Here is a 20,872-nt window from a genome sequence, read left to right as displayed (position 1 = left end):
TTTTATCTTAAGCTGAATCATTTAACTGTCTCTTATAGACTACAGCAATATTCAGATGCTAAGCATCTGAATTCTTCCTCGTCCTTAGACAACACAGTAACAACATCTACATGCTTCCAAGCAACTATGCCAGTATTCTTGTAAAGGCAATGATTTTATTGTATGTTAAATGCTGACAGACTAGGTCTACCGTCTTCTGTTACATATTCCATCAAACTCACCTTAGATTCTAGAGATTTTAATGCTCCTTGCTTCTGTTTGAAAATAAGAAGGTTTCCAAATATCTTAAAAGCTTTATGAATGTGTTTATCTTCTGACAAAATGAATAATTTCCCCAACTTCATAAAGATTTTTTGGTACATTCTGAACTGGCGCTCAAGACACACACAGCCGAATAATTGTCTCGCTTGCCTACTGAATTTACTTTGACAATTAGATTTTAAAACCTTGCAGTCTTGTTCCTTCTCATATGTCACATGCTAGGTTATTTTGTTCTAATCCTAGAACTCATGTGTGACATAAGTAAAAAGGAATCAATTTTATTTCTTCATTTTATTTTTTTGCATATTGAAATGTTGCCAGGAAATATGATCTTACCAACATTCTATGGTTTAAAAAAAAAATCTGTTAATACAAGATCTTTGTCCTAACTTCCACATGCAACTCTTGAGCCTAAATTATTTAGAAATTCTAGTGTCTTGATCTAATAACACAGAAAAAAATAAACAGGTACATAGATATATATCTGCATTCAAACTGTCATTTAATTTGCAGATGGAGCAAGACTGGATCTCTTTACAACATCAGGCTTGAAGGAACATTCCACAGATCACACACACAATGGGCACATGCAGCGGAGTTGTATGTACAGGGATGTGTGTCGAAGATTTGGTGCCAAGCACACAATTTAACTTAATGGAGCTGAAGAAAAATTTATAAACAAAAAGAAACTTTTAACATAGAGAACTGTTTATGAGCACAGAATGAAGAAACTGTCAGGGAAAAGGAGCCAAAGAAAATGAGACAAAATGGGCATGATGACTCGTCTGTACTTGAACATCTGACCTGTTAGTTGGTCGTCGCCTGCAGCAGGGGCGATGCGAATGTATGGTGTTGTAAGCTGAGTCACGATTATCGCAGCTAAGGCAAAGGAAGATTTCCAGGTCAGCATGCATGAGGGAAAAAAAAGCCAGACTGAAGCTAGGCCAGCGAGAAGAATCTTGGTCAACAGTTTACTGTCTGAACTTCTTACAAATAAAACCCCAAAAACTCCCAAAAGTTCCTTTTCATCTTCAGTTGCTAGTTTGGTTATTCTGCAAATTTATAAGCTTTCATATGTGACCTTCATTCAGGAAAAGGACTCAAAGCACATTATTTACATTGAATGCATTTGAGGAAACTGAAGACTCTGGCTCTGCCAGTCACAGCACTGGGCTTTCCAAGTGAAAGTTAACCGCTTATTCAGAGTAGTATTAACTTCTCCAGGTAACTTGAAGTAATTTCACTTTTTGTTTTCCTATTTCATAATAGTACATTTCCCCCATCATTATTTTTTATCTTTCGGCATACAGAGAATGACCACTGAGAGATGGCACGCTTTTAGTTAGATATCTATGTAACTGTTTGAGGTTCGAGTTTCAAACTCACGTTTTGCCGCTAAGACAAGAAAAAGCTGAAAAAATCTTAATTGTTTGTGTATTCAGACTTTTCTGTTGGAGCTGTAACAATCGCTGACTGGTATAGATAACGATTACCGTGGCTCAAACTAATAAAATCTCATATTTCTTCGTTTGCCAGCAGTTCTATGATTGCCTCTAAATGGTTAAGCACACTATGATACATATATATTAAGGATTATAAAAAAAATTAAAAGGTCAAATCCAACATGATGCAGCTGGAGAATGATGCAAAGAAAAAATATTGGAAAATTAAGGACAAAATTATATGAAAGATCACTCATTTACATAGAACAGCCTGGGTGCTATTAGAAATGTGGCAACGAGTGAGGAAAATAGATCATCTACCATCTGCAGACAATTAAACTCAAAACTGCTGCTGCATAATATTTTGAAATATCCCTCTGCAACACTGAAATGCAGTGTTGATAGTAGCTGCTAGAGTACTGTTGCTATTGGATTTAAAATATTATAATATCCTTTTCTCTCTCATAATTAATGAAAGCCTTCCAATATTGCAAAATTAGAACAATAACATCTCCCTCTTGAGAACTGCAATCCTAGGAGATAACCAAGATGTTTCTATGCAGACAGTGTTGTAAGTCATTTCAGGAAATATAGTCTTAATATAAATCACAAAACAACACAAAGTTGATAGCAATAAAGTTAGAGGAGTTTTGGAATGTTTTCAGCTTCGTCTGCTGAGATTTTACAGTCATTTAGCTTGAAGAAGGAGTAGGTATATGAAAGCCATATTTCAAGCAAAATATGACAACCTATATTACCACTGGTACAAAAATCTCTTCCTGATTTTTGTTTGTTTGTTTGTTTAATTATCTTGTCAAAAATAATGGGAGTGGAAACCCAGCAGCCTCCACATTTGTGTATCCACCAAATAGTCACAGAGGTCCTACAAGCTGTTCTGTACAGAAAACTAAGCTCAGAAGAGTCTACATCACAAGAATAACACAATGTCTGATCATTCTCCCAGGAAAGTCAGTAGCAAAGGATCCTTTTGACTTCAGCAGAAGCAGAAGGAGAACTTTCAGCTCTACTAAACCCCAAATTCTGATCCTAAATTACAGTTATAGTCATTGCAATCAGGATTTTTATATGATCTCTAAAAGAACACATTTAACAGAGGTTTCATTTGCCAAAATGTAATAGTCATAAAACATAAGCACTCTTCAAAATGTTACAAATTGTGGTTCTTCAAAATGTACTTGACGGAATGAGAAAGTATTATCCAGCTACAGCCCCTACACATGCATTTGACCAACTAGAGTTAGGCGGTACTTTTCTAAAGTTAGGCTGTACTTTTCTAACAAGGAGCCTGTCAATATGGCAACAGGCTATCCAGTGCACTTTGGCTCTGATCCAGCAACAGAGTGCAGTGTGTGCCAGTTGAGTACATGCTTAACAGTAAGCACATGCATTATTCCTCTTGACATCAAATGGAGTGAAAAGTGAAGTACCTACTCAAGGGTTCTGCTGGATCTGGGCAAGAAAGCTCCGTATCTTTATAATTAGTCATTTATTTTCAGAAAAAAAAAAAACGAAAGCATACAGTGGGCCATGGAATGAACGCTGCAAAACTCTGTGATAAAACAGAATCTCAATGACCTTAAGGTCTCAAGGGCACTAAAAACTTTTAGGTTATCTAGAGTTGGGATAATTTAGGAAACACAGCTAGCAAATGCTACAGCTGTGCTCATGTTAGGTTCTGTACCCCCGTATTGGTCCTGAGGGCAGACTTCAAACAGGATAACCACACACCCTCAGTACAGACAATGAGGTGGCTTGGCCAAGCTCAGCTGGCTTTGTGGAGCAGCTTGGAGGTTGCATTGGGTGACCTGGATCCCAGGAGGGGCTGCCAATGCACTTTGTGCAATCCTCAAATTCCATGGGAATGGCAATGCGGAAGTTTTCTGCAGTTAGGGAATCAAGAGACAAGCAGACAGTTGGCTGCACTACCACGTTTGTTTTACAGGGTATACTTTATGGCACAGGCCTTTACCCATTAAAATACTTAACATGTCTATAGTTACAAAGTAGTCAGTGAGATTATTCTTTGTGCTCAAAATCAGGTACACAACTGACTTCATCAGGGACTAAAAGCATACGGTTTCCCACAAATATATTAAATGCTAGAGCAGACCTGCTAACTCAAATGACCTACACAAGGCTACTCATAATTTCAGGATCAGACCTTAATTTAAAAGAAGATTGTACCAGTTCTGTAATGAAGGGCCTAAAGCACTTCCTTTGAGCTTTCAAAACCACTAAACTTGAACTTTTAGAGGTAACAGAAGCCCAGAATACAAACATTTCAGAAATGATACCAGTATACAAAAAGTAGATGCTGTACTGGAGAGAGTTCATAACCTTATTTGTACAAAGCACTGTAATAAATGGATGGACACAATAAGCACATGATAGAGCTTAAGTACCTTACTGTCTAGTGGCTATGCCGTAGTCACAAAACTCAGTGGAAATGGTGTGTGTCTGTAAGAGATCAGGCACCGTGGTCAGAGCAGCCTTTTTTGCTGGGTGCAGGCACTGTGAATGTTGTACTAGGCTGTTTGGGGGGTGTGTGGACAGAAGAGGAGATGAATGGGAAAGGACAATTCTCTGTCTTGCCCCACTGCAAGTGTGGTGACTTCTGACCTACAGATATTAAGCATTTTTGCTTAGATCTTGTTAGATCTAAAGGAAAAAAAAATCTGTACAGATAGGTATGATTAATCTCATATTAAAATATGCCATGGTCACATTAATATTTTTAAAAATTGGTAAAGCTAAAAAATAAATATAATACAGACATCCGGTTTATGGACATGGAAATCAGTGCTTTACAGAAGCCCTCCAAGAAAGTTCTGCACCAGGGACTACAAATGCCATTGAGGACACCTCTGTTTTCAAAGTCCTCACAACAACCTCTCATATTATTTTACAGGCTTCACAAAGGTATCACAAAAATTCTGAAACATGCTTTCAAAACAGAAATGTATGGAGATTTGTTTAAAATAAAAGCCGCATTTCTCACGTGTCCATTGCCAAATGGGTTAGCTCAAAGTAGCTTGTTGCTATGGGACCTAGTCCAATCCATAAAGTTACCCTCGGTTCTCAAATAAAGAAGATTTTTCAGTTGAGTAATTGAAACAGTTGAACATCCATTAGTGATTATGAATACAAATCTTCAAATAATTTAAAACCCATTCCTCTAATCACCTATTATAATTTCTGAGGTAATGTCCACTCCTGGTACCACTGAAGCTGCAGGACAACAGCAACACAGGATTCCACTTGAATCTGGAATTAATCTCTCATCTATAATATATTTTATTGGGGTTTAGTGTAGATATTTGAAAGGATTCTATGGCTTAGTAAACAGTCACGAAATTAGAATTAAAACTACTTCCTTTGGTTTGGAAGACAAATAAACAGAACAAAATAAAACCAAACATGAACCAGTTGAAAGAATCATAAAAACTGTATTTGTCACATTAGGGAAGATCCAGCATTTCAACAGAGGCAATTATATGCTAACACTTCTGTTTCTTTTAAGGAATGAGATTCTCATAAATCCTAAATAGATTTAGTGGTGGTGGTGGTGGAATTGTGAAGTCTGCATGTAAAGGAAATCATGGTGGAATCTCTTGCATTAGGGATAGTCACTGTGGGGATAGACATACACGATCTCTGGCAAGAAACACTGGCACAGGGATGAAGTAGTTCTAATTTCATACTTTTTCCAGGTGCCCAAACCACAAGGTGGCATTACCTGTTCCTACTCACAGCAGTATGTTCCTTTTCCTCTATTGGTCTCCAAATAATCACACTATCCCATCACTTTTTCATTCAGGCTTGGAAGCTGCCACCAGCTAGAGGTATTAAAAAGGTGAGACTACAAAGATAATGACTGACAGAACCCAGCCTCCAAATCTATCAGCAGCATGTTTATCTTTTTCTGTTTGGGGATCAAACCTATAGCTATTATACAAATTTGTCTCACAAATGATAGTATCATGTGCTAACAGTCCAATAAATACAGCTGATCTGTGCCATGAAAATTAAGAACATGATTTCTCCACTTTTCTTTTATAAAGCAATTAAGATAATTGCTTATGACTACTGGATAATTTTTCACTATAGATGTAGAAGCAGCTAGTATGCACTTTGCAATTGGCAATTTTACAGTGCTACTATATATGTAAAAGTCAAAAATATTTATTTCGAGATCATATAAAAACCCACAGAATATATTTTTAAAACCCTGTGTTCAACTAGACAACTAAAAATGAATATGTTTATTTTTAAAAACAAACAAACAAACAAACTTCCTAAATCTCAGCTAGAGACACAAATGAATCATTTAAAGTTATGTAATAGTTTTAGTGATGCCTTTTAGCAATATAAACACTTCTGGAAGTTTGCAAAGACCATGTGAGGGAAAGGTCAGCAGGCTGAAATACAGAATACGTGACATAATATGAACATACCTTTTGTGGCTACCCTGACGCAGTCGATTTTGGTTTCCTGTGTCAAATAAAGAGGAAAAAGGTCACATCTTGTGTTTCTAAGCAAAGAAAGTAATCCAGGATTCTATTCTTAAAAGCACTGATGAAATGTCAGAGAAATGTTCATTTAATGTGGCTCATTACACATTTAACTGCTTATTAAGCAGCTCCAATGTGCTTCCATAATGTGGACAAACACTGTTTGAGTACAATACATAAGCATTTCACTTAAGATTCCTCTAAAAGTAGAAAATATGTGAAAGATATTCACAAGAGCACAGGCAGGTGTTCAGCTTTTTTACTTTGGCAACATAATGACCTTGGGAGATTTTTCTTTTTCTTACAGATAGTATAGTTCGAGGCATCATGCTAGACAATTTTAGAGAGAAAAAATAATCAATGGTGTTTCACATTCCTACGCTGTCCGAGCACTATGAAAGAGGGACCCTTATGGTTTCTGGCAGAAAACATTTCCAGGCTGTCAGCACAGACAGCCAAAGCTTATCAAGAATTGAAGGAGTCTGGGTAAGTCTGTCCAGGAAATGAAAAACAATTCCAGGAAGAATTAGCCCAATGAAACATGATCTGCAAAGACCTTTTTACACACTTTTCATTTCAGTCCCATCTACTTATTTTTCTTTTACTGTTTGCAGAAAGGGAGGGAAAAAGTGGTTTCTAATTGAGTCAGGGCAGCCAAATGAGAAAATGGGAGTTTCAAGACATTACAAACCAAGGTAATGGGACTGGACAGGCCAAGACAGATGTGCTAAAATCTGCAATCAGGTTTGGCTTAAACTTAATGAAATCACAACACTCTCCTCTTCAAAACAAGAAAACAAAAACCAAAAAAAAAAAGAACAAAAAAAAGCCAGTCACACACATTGGACAGGTTTTAGATAACAAGACAGAATGGCAATGCACTACTTTGCCTACTCACTACTGACAAAATCTGATGTTTTTCCCTCCTCTTTCCTGTAACCTTTAATCATTAAGCAATATTACGTTAGGAAAAAATATTTTTTAAACTCAGTGCATTAAGTTTCACACTTACTTCATTTTCTCACTAGCAACTAACTTGGGCATCTTGCTGATTGCTGCCAATCATCTATTTATACACAAATACTGTATAAAAACTGTCCTAAGGCTTACCCCATTGGCTCTGCTAGCAGCTTGAAAATAGATGCTGTAGCTCTTGTGAGGAAGAAGAGGAGTGTTCCAGAAACCACTGTAGGTTTTGTTATCACCAATAGTAAAAGGTTGAGCAGCTTGTAAACCATTGGCTGGAAATTCTGCAGCGAAGTAGTACTGGGAATTCAAAAGCGAGGCATTCTGGAAATGAATGGGCACTGGGTAGCACTTCAGGATTTCAGTCGTCTTTTTGGTTCTCCGTGGGCGTTCTTCTTCAACAACTATTTGGTAGACACTATGAGTGTAGAAAGGAAAGAACACGGGTTATTTTAAGACCCAGGAAGTCAACTCATTCTGAAACCATAACAACATATCAGTATTTACGGAAAAAAAGAACTGTTAAAATCCAAGGACACAGGAAGGCAATGTCATTTGATATTCAGGTGTAAGAAAGTGTGGAATAGACACATGCCTTCGAGTAAATTCGTTTTGTTTTGGAAAAATAAAATAAGCCATACACACCACAGCTTCTCATACATAATAGTAAATGCACAAAACACTTTCTTGTTTCAACTTTGTACAGAAAAAGCTTGCTTGATTGGTGCTAAAATGTAGCACTCAGTATTATTTTGTTCATAGAACTAAGTATAACACTATAGATTCCATCCTCTAACCTGCTGAAATGAAATGAGTAGTAAGATAAAAATAAATAAATAAATTACAAAGAGACGGGAAATAGTATTTGCTAAACTGTTCACATTATAGCTATTTATGAAAGCACACATAGAGTAAATTACAGTCTTTTAATATTTTGGTGACATATTGACTGTTACTGCGAAAGAATAATACACTTTTTGATGGAAGTTATTCTTGCTCAGCAAAGCACTTTTACACATCTTAGACATAACGATGTTTTTAAGTGGTTCTGCATTCTGCAAAGCAATTCAGTTTGTACTTGCATTCTCTGCTGTCCTGGGACCTACAGGGAACAGTCCATCCCTTTCACTGTAAAGGTGCCATGGACATTCAAGCAAGAACAAAGCAATTCTGATTTCTGCTGTATATGCAAACTGTAATCATTATACCCTTGCAGTTGCTGTAAAAGCCTGAGTCAGTGCTTTCAAATTTGTGAACTGGGAAGTCCACATCTCTGAAGAGGACTGGTTTGCAAGTTTATTGCTTCACTGGGGATCAGTGATTCTTAATCATTATTCGCCTCCTGGAATCTTGAATCCCAGTAAGCAAGTCAGCTTAGGTAACTGACGTTAAAAGCGGCAATATGTCACATTTTTGCACATCATCTACATCTAATAACAATTCATGATCTTTCATGAATTATGAAAAGCAGCAATCTCTGGGTAGGGTATGTTCCTTAAAGACAAAATATCCACACAGTCTTCTGACATCTGTAGGCAGATGATTATGTTTACAGAAGACTCTGCCCAAAGTAGAGGGACACTTGGGCTGGGCGTCTGCAGGTCTCAGTCTGGACCCAACAGGGCTTATTGGCTTAGTCATATCACTGCACAGCTACAGTTATTCGTTTTCCGAAGGCAAATCTGGTTTAGTAATGAAAGAGACGACTGTGCAGCCACCAAGCCAGCTCATAACCAGTGAGCTCCCACACCTGCTGGGGCTCTGCTAGACTCAAGCTCCATTTACCACTGGCACAGAGCTCTCCAGCTCTTGCACCCTCTGGAACCTCAGTGACTGAGTGCACACCCAGGCTAATGTGTTGGTTCTACACTCAAGCTGCCTTTGCATGTTCACGCAATGCTGTGTGCTTGAACAATGCCACATCAGTGGAACTGTTGAAGGTCAGGTTGGATAGGGTTTGATTTAGTGAAAGTTGTCCCTGCCCATGGCAGAAGGGGTGAACTAGATGATCTCTGGAAGTCCCTTCAACCCAAATGACTCTGTGACTTGATGATTCTACAACAGCATGACGCCAGATCTGCAGAGCCCTCATGGCTAAATATCACCATGAGGCCGAAGGTCATCTTGGTCATCTTACTGTTTTAATACCAGACCTACTGATCATGTGCAAAAGACCCCATTCACCATGTTTTAAGGTCTAGCACCTCCAGCAGGAGATGCTGCACTTCCTATGCTCACAAAAAATGCCCAGAAAGTTAACACTGAGAATGCTTAATACCTCTTCTTCCGCCTGACTTAGACTTTCACCATAGTGAAGACTAGGTTTAATGTTAAGATACTTAAATTTAAGTGTCTTCATGAAGATGTCTCCCTGCCTGTAAACTCCCATTACAGTCATTGGAGAGCTACTCAGGACAGGCAACAGATATTAAAGACCTGACCAGCAATGAGGTGTCTACTTTTGGGTCAAATTAATTGCTTTCTAGGCTCCACTCACTATAATAACTAAACACTCAGCACACATGTAGACACGTACAAGTGGACACCTAAATGTAGTTATTTTAATCTGATGCTGAACCCCGTGCAGAAATCTAGCCACATGTAAGTTTGGTACAGCCAGGGAGACAAACAAGTGTCTTGAGGGTCCACTTGAAGGCCACTGTCTGCACATTTGGCAGCTCTGTCCAACAAAGACTACACATGTAGGAGAAAGATGTTAATTAGTTGATTGATTCCATGCTGAGTAGTAAATGAAGGTCAATACAAGTCAACCGTTCTTTGATCCTATGAGAATTGATGTGTAAAAACTAGACATGAAATATCTACATTACAATCTTGTTTTTTCACTCCCAAATCAATGTTTTACATGATTTTAGCAGTTAATTTTCTAGAACAAAACACGGTTCCTTAGAACTGGGATTCCAAGCTACTTTGAAGAGAGTGTGTTGCCTCCACTAACTGCTAATTTACTGTGAATCTACAATGAATACCATTTGCAAATTTAAATGGACTATTGGGAAGAAAGTAGAAGTGATACAAACATCTGTTCTTGCAAGTGAGTGAAGCTGGATACACTTGCCTAAATCCACAGCAAAGATTAGAATCCCTCAGTTTCACTAAAACATGGTGGATAGTAAACGAAACTGTTTGGCTGTCACCTTCAGGAGAGTATTGCTACCTTTTTTATTGCAGCAGGACTGACTGTAAGAAGGACCTCAGACCAGACAAGGTGATATAACCTGTTTCAGTACTGGTTGAAAAGAGGATTCTTCTCATTTTTCACTCAGTAACTAAAGTTAAAGACTGTAAATATTTCAGAAACAAGTCTGTCATTAAAATGCGCCTTTTCCTTTGGCAAATTCATGTTAGTTATACTACATGCACTACTCCTTGTATATTACGTTTTAAATGCCTGCCATCAATTCATCTTCGGAGACATTAAAGAAGGAACTTAGTTGACTGGAGCAATTTCAATCTCAAAATGTCTTTTCATCCTTACTCGAGAAGACAAATTAGATTTGCAAGCATCTAGACCTCAAATCTATTTGCTCTTTAATAATTTAAGCACTGAAAGGTCAAGCAGCTCTTTTCTGTTCCCCTTTATCAAAGTCCAAGTGCTAATGAAAAATAACTAAATCCTATCCACTGCCCAATTTCCACACACTGCTGTTTCTCTGATGTAAATTAACACATTATAAGCACCTGGGTCAACGGAAACCTGACAGAACTTCATGAGTGATACGTTTTACATTTGTACAAATGAGATCATCTTGCTAATGAATTTTACAAAATTACCCCAATTACAATTATAATCCAAAAGCTTCCTCTAATTCTTATTATTGAAATTGCCTTCTTTAATATGGAGCAGTTGAATTGCCTACTCTGAAAAGAGTTTAATCTTAGTGAATTGAACTAGAAATGCACCAGGACTCTCTTATTCCTCTTAGGTATTAGTCAGATTTTATGCTTGTTTGAAGTTGCATTATTCCTTTTCCATACCTCTACATTTCAGACAATAAAGTCTTCCTTACGGTACTCCAAAAAGTAAAATCTACACTGCAGTGAAAGGTACTGAAAGCATACCTGCTATTGGTAGAATTTAGATTGATCTTTTTGAAGGAAAGAAATGTAATTTAAGTTTCATTCATGTTAGGCAGTTCTACTATAGAATTCCAATGCCTTGGAAATTGAACACAAAATCTAGTTTTATATAGACCGAAACTTACTGTTGCACCAAGAAAGGAACACATGAGAATTATTTTTAACTTAGGATTTAAATATTCCCAATTTGGGGATTATAAAAGGTGTTGGGGAAAAGAAAAATTATGTAATTTTAAGGTACTTTTAACAACTTCAAAACAGTTCAAAATTTAAATGATTATGCAGAGATACAGATCTGAACACAGTAAAAACTGTAATTTTGATTAGAAATTAGAAATACCAGGCTTCTTAGATATTTACTGCAATTGGGTTGCTTAAATTAAAATGGTCTGTCAGTGTCTGCTAAATATACTCATTTTTTTGAGAGCTGAAAAAGAGACATGAAAGAAAAAAGAAAACATGTTAACACAGTAATCAAAGACACTAAGAATATTTGACAAATGAGCCAAACAGTTGAAACAATTCAAAAGAAGACTTAAGTGTATGTTTTCTTAAGTACATTAAATTATGAGTTTTAATAGCTTGCTGAATAAGGACATTATTCCACTTTATTAGAATGCAGTTAATCGAATTTTAATTAAACAAAGTCTCATTGAAAGTGACAAAATAATTTTCCTAGAAGTGCCAACTGGATACAAGCAGGGACTTCAGGTTTCTTAATACAGGAGTCCTGAATATGTATAATCTATTTGTCAGTTGAAACATATGAATTTGTAATTCCACCTCCACCAAAAGTATTTCAAAATTGAAAACAAAGGGAAAACAAGCTTGATTACTTCATTATTGAAATGTCAGCTCTATTTTTTCCCTCTCAAGCAGTCCTGATGCTTCACCTAACTGAAGCCATAAAGAATTTTTGAAAATTTATTTTACAGAAGAAAGATGGAATCTAGAATATGAATCCAGACTAAGGTTATCTGAAGTTACTTACTAGCCTTAATACAACTCTTGTATGTGATCCTAGGCAAGTCAATTAAATAACTTGTGCCTCAGTTTTCTGCCTTTAAAATGAGAACAGGAAAGCTTCTTATTCCCCCTGGGCTGCTTCAGCTGTTCAAACCTGTGTAAACTGCTAGGCTATCTTTGCAGACTCTTACAATGACACTGTAGAGCCTAATTTAAAGTTTTCTGCTAATTGTAGTAAGTCTCTTCTTATTGTCATGCTTTATTATCAACATATATAACTGGTACTTGTTAGAGATCTATTTCTGTATCTCAACTTGCCTGCTTGCTTTGTTTTAATGCTAACAAATACAAACAATAGAATAACCTTTAATCTACATACTGACTATTATTTCAGTTACTTATTCCCATAGCCCTACTTTATCTATACGCTAGCATCACTTCACTGTACTCTCCTACTAAAACACCAAATTTCCAATAGATGGCAAAATTAAGAATTCCCAAACCACCTTGTTATCTCATTTTTTATGGCCATGAAGAACTTGATTGCTTGAAGCATAAACAGTCTATAGGGCCCCCATAATTTCATCAACACTTGTGTAGACTCTGAAAGCTCTTCTATTGTGCTGCCATTGAAGATATAATCACTTTTTAAAAATATCAGTTTTGTTCATGTTTTTGTTCACATTTTGCATCCAAAGCTTCACGGATCTTTGCTGCTGATATGTTACGTAACAAGTTTATTATTTAACACCGCTTCTTTTTTAAAAAATACAATCTTTGGACATTTTTAAAATATAATCTGCAATTTAAATTCCTCTTAATCTCTGTCATCATCAGTTGTCTCTGACATGTTCATAACATATCTATATGGATTAACATTAGAGATTTTGATCTATATTTTCCTGCCCTTATATTGCACTAGATCCTTGTAATTTATCCTACAACTTTAAATTTTAAATTAAATTGATACTTTGAATTTTACAGTACTAGATTACATGTAAACCATATATTGAAATGGAAGAAGGAAAATAGTCTTGAAAGAACAGGAATGAATAATTTACACTTAGCAGGCAAATAGGAGAAGGCTACACTAAATTGCCACGAACTCTCCTTCTACTGAGCAAGAGTCTGTATATTTATTACAGGTGGCATTACACAAAGGTGATAGTGACAATCCCTGATTTATCAGGTGTTCTCACCATCATAGCTACATAGGCTGTGCCAGTGGGTCAGGAGTTCCAGCAACACGTAATATATATTCAACAAAATATACTCCACGCGCAGTCATTTTCAGCAGCCAGAGAGCCAGCTGAACAGTCATCCTGTCCTTCTGACCACTGTAGAATTTTGCACATTTTGTCAAAGGGGGAAGAAGACACTCTTAATCGTCTTCTGTCCGCATATCAAACAGAGGCCAGTGCTATATCCAAGTTCAGTACTTACAGGCTGAAAGAACTGGGTGTAGTAATATTTGCCCCTAGGGAAGGAATGGTCTCAGGACAAGAGCAGTCTGAAAGAGCATGAAATGGGTAGTTCCTCTGGAAGGGGTGACTTTTCTTGTCCAAACATTAGAAATGAAGCTATCTGTATGTGTTTGGATTTTTTATTTATTTATTTATTTCCCCTGAGAGTGAATTGGCATTGTTACAGGTGGGACAGGATTAGATCAATGACTCTATACACTTGGGAATTCATGGAGTAGGAGTAAGACCAAGCAGTTTTTGGTTAGCTAAAGGACAAATAAGTATGCCTACTGATGATGGAGAAGCCTGTTCTAGGTACATTTTATCTGGGAGGCCAGGGATTTTCTGGACTTTAAGCAAAATATAGCCTTGCCTGCTGTAGTTTCCAAAATGAGAAAAAAAAAAAAAAATGAAGAACCTTAAAAAAACCTCAAACCCCTTGCAGGAACGTAAGGTTCAGATATAAAAATATAGAACTTAGAGCAAAGAAAAACAAACAGACTAAACCTCCGAAGTAATGCTGCTGTACCAATGCCAACAACGATGCAAGTAATGTTAAAGTAACACATGAAGATCTAATTTACAAAGGGGAAAAAAGAAGGTGAACTAGGCAATGTTGCAAATCATATTGGCAACAGAGAAGCAATCAAAATTCTTGTAACTGTTCACATTTAAGTGCTTGACATACCAATGTTAAAGGTTTATTGACTTTTCTTTTTATGAGTAAAGGGAGTCTTAAATCCCTATAACTTTTTGTTTGCATCTTTACTTGAAGTCAGGAGGTTTTATGCAAACAAAAGTTCCACAATCTTTGCCAGGTTTCTAAGTCTGTGGGACAGTTGGTGCTTCCGAAGTATAGGAAAGGGACTAATAAAATAAAATATATTGTGCTAGTAGCTTGTTGAAACTTAAGTAGAATGATTCTACTTCCGCACCTGGCTTTATTTACTGGCTGTGCAAGTCAAGAGACAAGTCTGGTTAGAGTCTCTATGGCAGCGACTGTCTTTGTTCTCTAGAAACACTATTATATGACTGGCACCTGAAATTTCCCGCCCATGGGAAAAGTCCAATTGGAGAAACCCACAAATCTTTTGGAATCAGACCTGGAATGAACACAGGAGGGACTAATATTATACAGCACTTCCATTGTCACGCAAGGAGCCCTTTTTCTTAGATCAATCAAAGCAGAAATATCTAGACAGCTGTAAAGGGGGAGATAAGACAGCTTAGGTTCAGCCCCTAGAGATACCGCCAAATGTAAACTCAAAGGTGTTGCAATAAGCTTTATCTTCACAGGCCCAAGTCCATTGGAGAACAGTATCTGGTTTTTAATGTAAAACTCTTAACCTGCTTTGCGACTGCCCAACTCTTTTGTATGGACAGTCTCAAAGACTCAGAAGTCAGTATTTACAAAGGGGATTTTCTGGGAAAAACACATCCAAACAAACCTCTCCTTAGCATTCTTATGGATTTAGGCAGGAAATCCCAACATTTCTCATACAGGGGGTGTTATGTCGCTGCAATTTACAGAAATTGTGCTTGTTCTTTCCTCCAAGGACAGCCACCAGGGGAGGTTACGACAATGCATTCAATTCCTTCAAGCAGGAAAACGCTACATGATATCTTAATTGCAGAAGAGTCAGATGGGCTCTGAAGGTGGTAAAACAATGGTCACCACAAGTTCATGGATTTAAGTGTTTTTTTTTCCAAATGCAGAAGAACCAATAAATTCCTCTTTTGAGAGTTTGGACTCCCTAGGATTTAAGGGAGACAGCAGAGCCTGGGTTCCAAAAATTCTTAGAAAAAAATCTGGAAGAAAGGAAAAGGAGACAATCACACACACTCCTTCCACCTTCCAGTGGCCAGACAGGTGACACCTAGTCCTGATGACTTTATTTAACTTTTTGCCTTATTTCCCAGTATATGGATTCACTGATTTAGAGAACGTAAGCACAGCACGTCGGGGACAGAGAATGTCCATCAGATCTTCAGCCTTGTAATCACAGACAATCAGGTACCATTCCTGAAATGTTTGTGAAATGTTTCTCCCTTTAGATTCAGTTACCATAAATGATAACTCAAAATATTACTTTGTTTTGTTAGTAAATAAATCAGATAGGGAAGGAGAGAGAAAAAATCTTTTAAGGATCCCAGTTTGTAATACTTTTGTTTTAGAAGGATAATAAAAGATCGCCAACATGTAAATAGTAGTAGATAATCTGTATTCTGTCTTACAACATATAGCGTGCTGATGGACTGCAGTTTTAACTTTGTCCAGTCCATCCTTTTCAAAAATCAATAAATTCAATACATATCCTAACCTACCCTTATTAAAAGCAAGTTCTAGTTGACTGCTGAAACAGCATATTAAAATTGATAAGAATAATTTGATCAACACATAAATAAGTGGGGGTTAGACATAACGCCAATAATAAGTGTGGCACACGAGACTGCTCTGCTCTTAACTGAGATTTGATGACTGGCATAGGAATCAAATGTGTTCTCTTAACCCTACCCCCCCCCCCCCCAAATCCTTGATAAATACTGATTATTTGTTGGTTTGTTTGTTTTCTCCCTGGATATACAGCTCCATGGTTAATTATTTATAATTATTTAAATACTGGTGCCCAAGTAGGACTTGGGAGTGATACTACCATACTGGTAGGCAACTGTAAGAGACTGTCGGAATTACCACAAAGAGGATGACAAGGACGCAACTGTGTCTCCACAACTGTTACATATATTTCTACACCTGAAATCCCTTAATCCTGAAATAGAGTTTTTCCCAGCCCACTTCTCCAAGTGACTGACTACTTCACTGTACTGTTATGAGTGATTTGATGAGGGACAATGTATTAGTAACCCTCCATAACTAGAAATAAGCACATAATTCTATTTTTATTTTAATCTGAAAATAAGCATATATGTCCCTTTTTCATTTTGAAGGTCAAGTTTCTAATTATTATTTCTTCTGCTAAAAAGTAAAAAAAAATGTTCTAAAATATCATAGGCCACATAAAGGCCTATGACCAGAAACATACTTTTTCTGAGCCACTTAAAACCTGTCTGTGGCTTGTGCTCTCCATACTTAGTATGGATTCATGTATTTGGCTGCTTTTTCTTCATGATCACAAATATCAAGAAAATATACAGATTTTGTACATGTTCCTTAGTCCTGCACAGAACAAAGTGGGTGCAAAATGAAAATCAAATTTAACCTACTTATAATGGTACTGTTTCACGCTGACTTCAAAGGTGTAAGTAATACAAGACAAGAGAGCATTTGGCTCCATATTCATAAATTCTCTTGACAATCAATGTGTATTTGCTGGACAAGCAAAATAAACCTGTAATTATAGATTTCCCCTAATGTGCTCCATACTTTAGTAACGAGATCTATCTACTTAATACAGACTGCAAGTGACAAGCTAAGGAGGGCACCAGAGATGTGGCAGTCTATTTTTTCTTTTTTTCCCATAGGAAAAGTTCAGAATGTTTAGAATGAAGAGACTGTAAGGACACATTTCAATAGTTTTAGTTTGCAGGTAAGTAACTGCACATATGAAAATAGAAAGACATACTGAGCAAACAAAACCAGAAAAAGATTGAAACATTTAAGAATACAAAAGACTAGACAGGGTAAGAATGGAGAGAAGGAGAGAAGAGGAAAATAAAACAAAAAGGAGGAGGAGGAAAGATAAAATAAAAATGCAGTTTATCTAATACATACATACTTTAAACAAAGCATTTTGTAACAACTTACAGTCAGCTACTTTTTATAAATTACATGCAATAGTATATTACTATATACTATATACTATATTACTATATACTATTGCATGTAATTTATAAAAATATTTAATTATGTAGTTATGAAATCATATCATATATGTTTATAAGAACAGGGGGAAATTGTTTATCCAGGAGTGACTGCTTCAAGACCTCTTTACACTCACAATGATCTACTGAGTATTTTTTGAACTGCTCTACTAACTGATACTTGGCTTCTTCCATAAATCACTCTGGTATACATAAGCTGATAGTCTTTCTAATAAGTATGCCACTTTTGGCCAACATATAACCTCTCTGCTGATGTCTCTTTCACGTACATCGGACAACAGCATCCCGTTTACATCGATGCAGTACTGGATTGTTTAAATGCCAGTGGAAAGAGAAGATGCTTCAAAGCTTTATAAAGAGACTGAGATGCTGCAAGTTTTACACCGAGAAGTTCAGAGTGTGCAGCAGAAAACACGCCATAATCCCATCGATATTCCACATGCCATCTGTGATACCCAGCTCCCACCCTCTATATGCTCAGCTCCTTTTAGCATCTCCCAAATAGTAGCTGGAAAAGAGGCAACACAATCTGTGGCTGCTTCTGGGCTACACATGAGCTTGCTGGTATGTGAATTCTAGCTCTCTACTGATGGACTAACTAACTAGTTCATGCCTTAACACAGCCTATCCTTCAGCACAGATGCTTATCTGGGTCTTTCTTCTGTACTCAGAGGCTCCAGAATGTGTGAGAAACTTCTTATTTATGCAACAATTAAACTATTTCATGTGTGCTTGAAAATTTCCAAGAGGTCCCATATTAATGAGAGAAGGAAGGACGGAAGGAACATACAGACAGGTGAACAGTGTGATACATAAGCCTTGTTTTCTTAGGAAATCAGAATAAAATAAGGTGTAAACTTTAACTTCATTATGTTCCATAAAGTTCAGTTCTTATCTTGGGTATGTTATATAGCAGACGCAGGCCAAGGAGTACTTCCTTTCTTAATTTTACCAGTGAACAAGTTTTATTCCTACTGAGTGTAAGGGCTCAGTCCCTCTAGACACCAGATACTATTGATCTCACTCCACAAGGCTTTATACTCTTAATTTAAAGCCCAAACAGCAGTATCACTAACTTAAGTGATGCTGGTCTAAACTGAACTAACCTAAGGCTTTAGATTCTCCAGAGCTTTGAGACTGATGCCGCTACAGAGCAGTATAAAATCAGGATGACTCCTAGTTCCTTTGCAGTCTGCTCACAATATGGCTTCAAAATGAATGAAAACCAGGGATGGATCATGAGGATAATAATTCCACAAAATATTCCACAAAGCCACTATTCTGAGATCTTATGGTGGGCATCATGGAAGAGGTAAGTAAAAAAAAAACGTATCTCCAGACAGTTAGCTATACATACAGCTGCTTATTTCAACATTCCTCACCATTGGCAAGTTGTTCACAACCATGCTTAGACAGCTTTTGCACTTTTCCTTTAGAGAGGAAAATGCAATTTCAACTTATTTTAATTTTAGAGATAGGAATGGAGAGCATACGATATTCTGATTTGCAGAAAGCCACACAGATTGCCCCTACCTGAACCAGAAATAAAACCATGCTCTCATCTGCATCGATCCCCAGTGCAGTATCTTCTGGGCCATCCTTCCTACCACAGTAAGACTTCAGCTTTCAGTAACCAAAACCACACTGTAATTCTTCTCCTTGGCCTCTGAAGAAGCTTAGCTCCTCTTTATCTCTACAACAGAGCTCTCCCTTGGGGAAGATGGACCTACTCATTACCTGGGCAACTTTGTTGTGTACAAAGAAGAATACTTAAAAAAGAAATGTTGCAGAGATACACTTCCACAGGCTATTTCTGCTGATACCAAAGAATTAACTAACAATTTCAAGCACAGAGTCGCTTCTACACTACCCTCCTGGTGACCTCTGTCAATTTGAGTTGGCTTCAAAGCAGGGAGGGAAGGAGGAAAAGGATGAGAGGGAGGTGGGGAGAAAGAGGGACACAGAGACAGAGGAGAAGAGGGAAACAGAAAGTGAGAGGCAGAGGGGGAGAGAGGTTTCTCTAAAATCTTGATGGAAACAGGAATGCCAGTTAGTCCCAAATTATGTGGGAGGCTTTTATAATGAAAACTACCGATCATCAAAGTTATCTAGGTTTAGGAAACATTTATCTCCAATCTTGTTTACAGTTATTTAAAGGATAGGACTGCCTCCATCTTTCAAAATGTGTATTAAAAACACTTTCTTTCCATCAGAATAGCTTAGAGTAACAAACCCCCGCCAGTATGCAGTGCACTGAAAGGAAGGCATTTGGGTTTATTTCAGTTTAAAGAAGATATAGTGTAGCAACTTAAATGCTCAGATTTTTACATCTGTCATGTGGAGGTGTTTGTGTTTAGCAAAGCTCAGGGAACAGTGTGAACTCTAGTACAAAAGGAGTATGACCTAAACTGTTCTTGTTCATGAAATATAATGATGAAAACAGATAATGGCTGGTCTTGCACAGACAATTTTTGTTAGATGCCACATGTTTGATATAACACCGTGTTGAATATTTCATTCTTGTAACTTGAGTTTCTCTTTGTCCTGGCTTGATCAAGATAAGATCAGTCCTAAATTGCTTTGGAATATTAGCTGGGTAGCATGAATGTATTTTGTATTCTCTCAACCGTAACTCACTACATGGAACTTGCTTGGCATCAATAAGTCACTATCGCTTCTGTGTGTATACGTGTGTGTGGGAGCGTGTGTGTGGCTCAATACCCTGCTGCTAGGCTATTTAGTGATAAAATCTGATATAATAAAATATTAATTACAGCGGAAAGGTTGGGTGAGAAATATGAACTCAATTACAGTCCCATATTGTGAACAAAGGGCAGGGTGAAAAAATCCTTTTGTTACAGAGGTTTGGGGTAATAAAAGAACAACTAGAACATTAGACTCAAGCTGAGTGCTCCCTAAAAGGCCACCTGTTATTAATCTTCCCATCAGGCATAGAATTTCAAGTAAATTAGGTCAAGATGAAAGATTTTTGCTGCTGATTTTTTTGACTTAACTAATTTAAAGATTTCTTTATCTGAGCTTTTTTTCTTTGATGTCATTGCAATTTAGTAATTGGAAATTTGTAGCAAGCACAAGGACACAGCAATTATAATTAAAGGTTAGATATCATACATGGTATGCAAAATGATCACCTTATATGGTATAAAAATAGATAAGAACTAGCAGTTCATTCTAAAAGTCTTTGTTTCAGTCAGATTGGCAGTTTCTCAGCACTGAAATGTAACAGATGCAGTCCTACCATCTTAGAAAGCCAAGGTTTTTTCAAAAAATACCAGCAGTG

General features: G+C 37.1%; 1 protein-coding gene across 8 annotated transcripts in view; it reads right to left on the bottom strand.

Annotated features, from left to right (window-relative positions):
* Nucleotides 1–20,872, bottom strand: part of PTPRM (protein tyrosine phosphatase receptor type M) — a 470,229-nt gene that overhangs the window by 174,371 nt on the left and 274,986 nt on the right. For 5 of the 8 annotated variants that reach the window (XM_082045023.1, XM_082045024.1, XM_082045028.1 and 2 more), the window contains exons 12-14: nt 7,346–7,619; nt 6,179–6,215; nt 1,066–1,140 (exon numbers count right to left, since the gene is read on the bottom strand). In XM_082045023.1, coding sequence (XP_081901149.1) covers nt 1,066–1,140; nt 6,179–6,215; nt 7,346–7,619 — 386 coding nt within the window. The remainder of the gene's footprint in view (nt 1–1,065; nt 1,141–6,178; nt 6,216–7,345; nt 7,620–20,872) is intronic. The other 3 variants (XM_082045027.1, XM_082045029.1, XM_082045030.1) reach the window with 1 other exon arrangement.

This window comes from Streptopelia decaocto, assembly GCF_964273445.1.
Source record: "Streptopelia decaocto genome assembly, chromosome: 2".
Classification (NCBI taxonomy): domain Eukaryota; kingdom Metazoa; phylum Chordata; class Aves; order Columbiformes; family Columbidae; genus Streptopelia; species Streptopelia decaocto.
The sequence above is the reverse complement of the archived record's forward strand: the minus strand, read 5'-3'. Positions and strand labels throughout refer to the sequence as shown.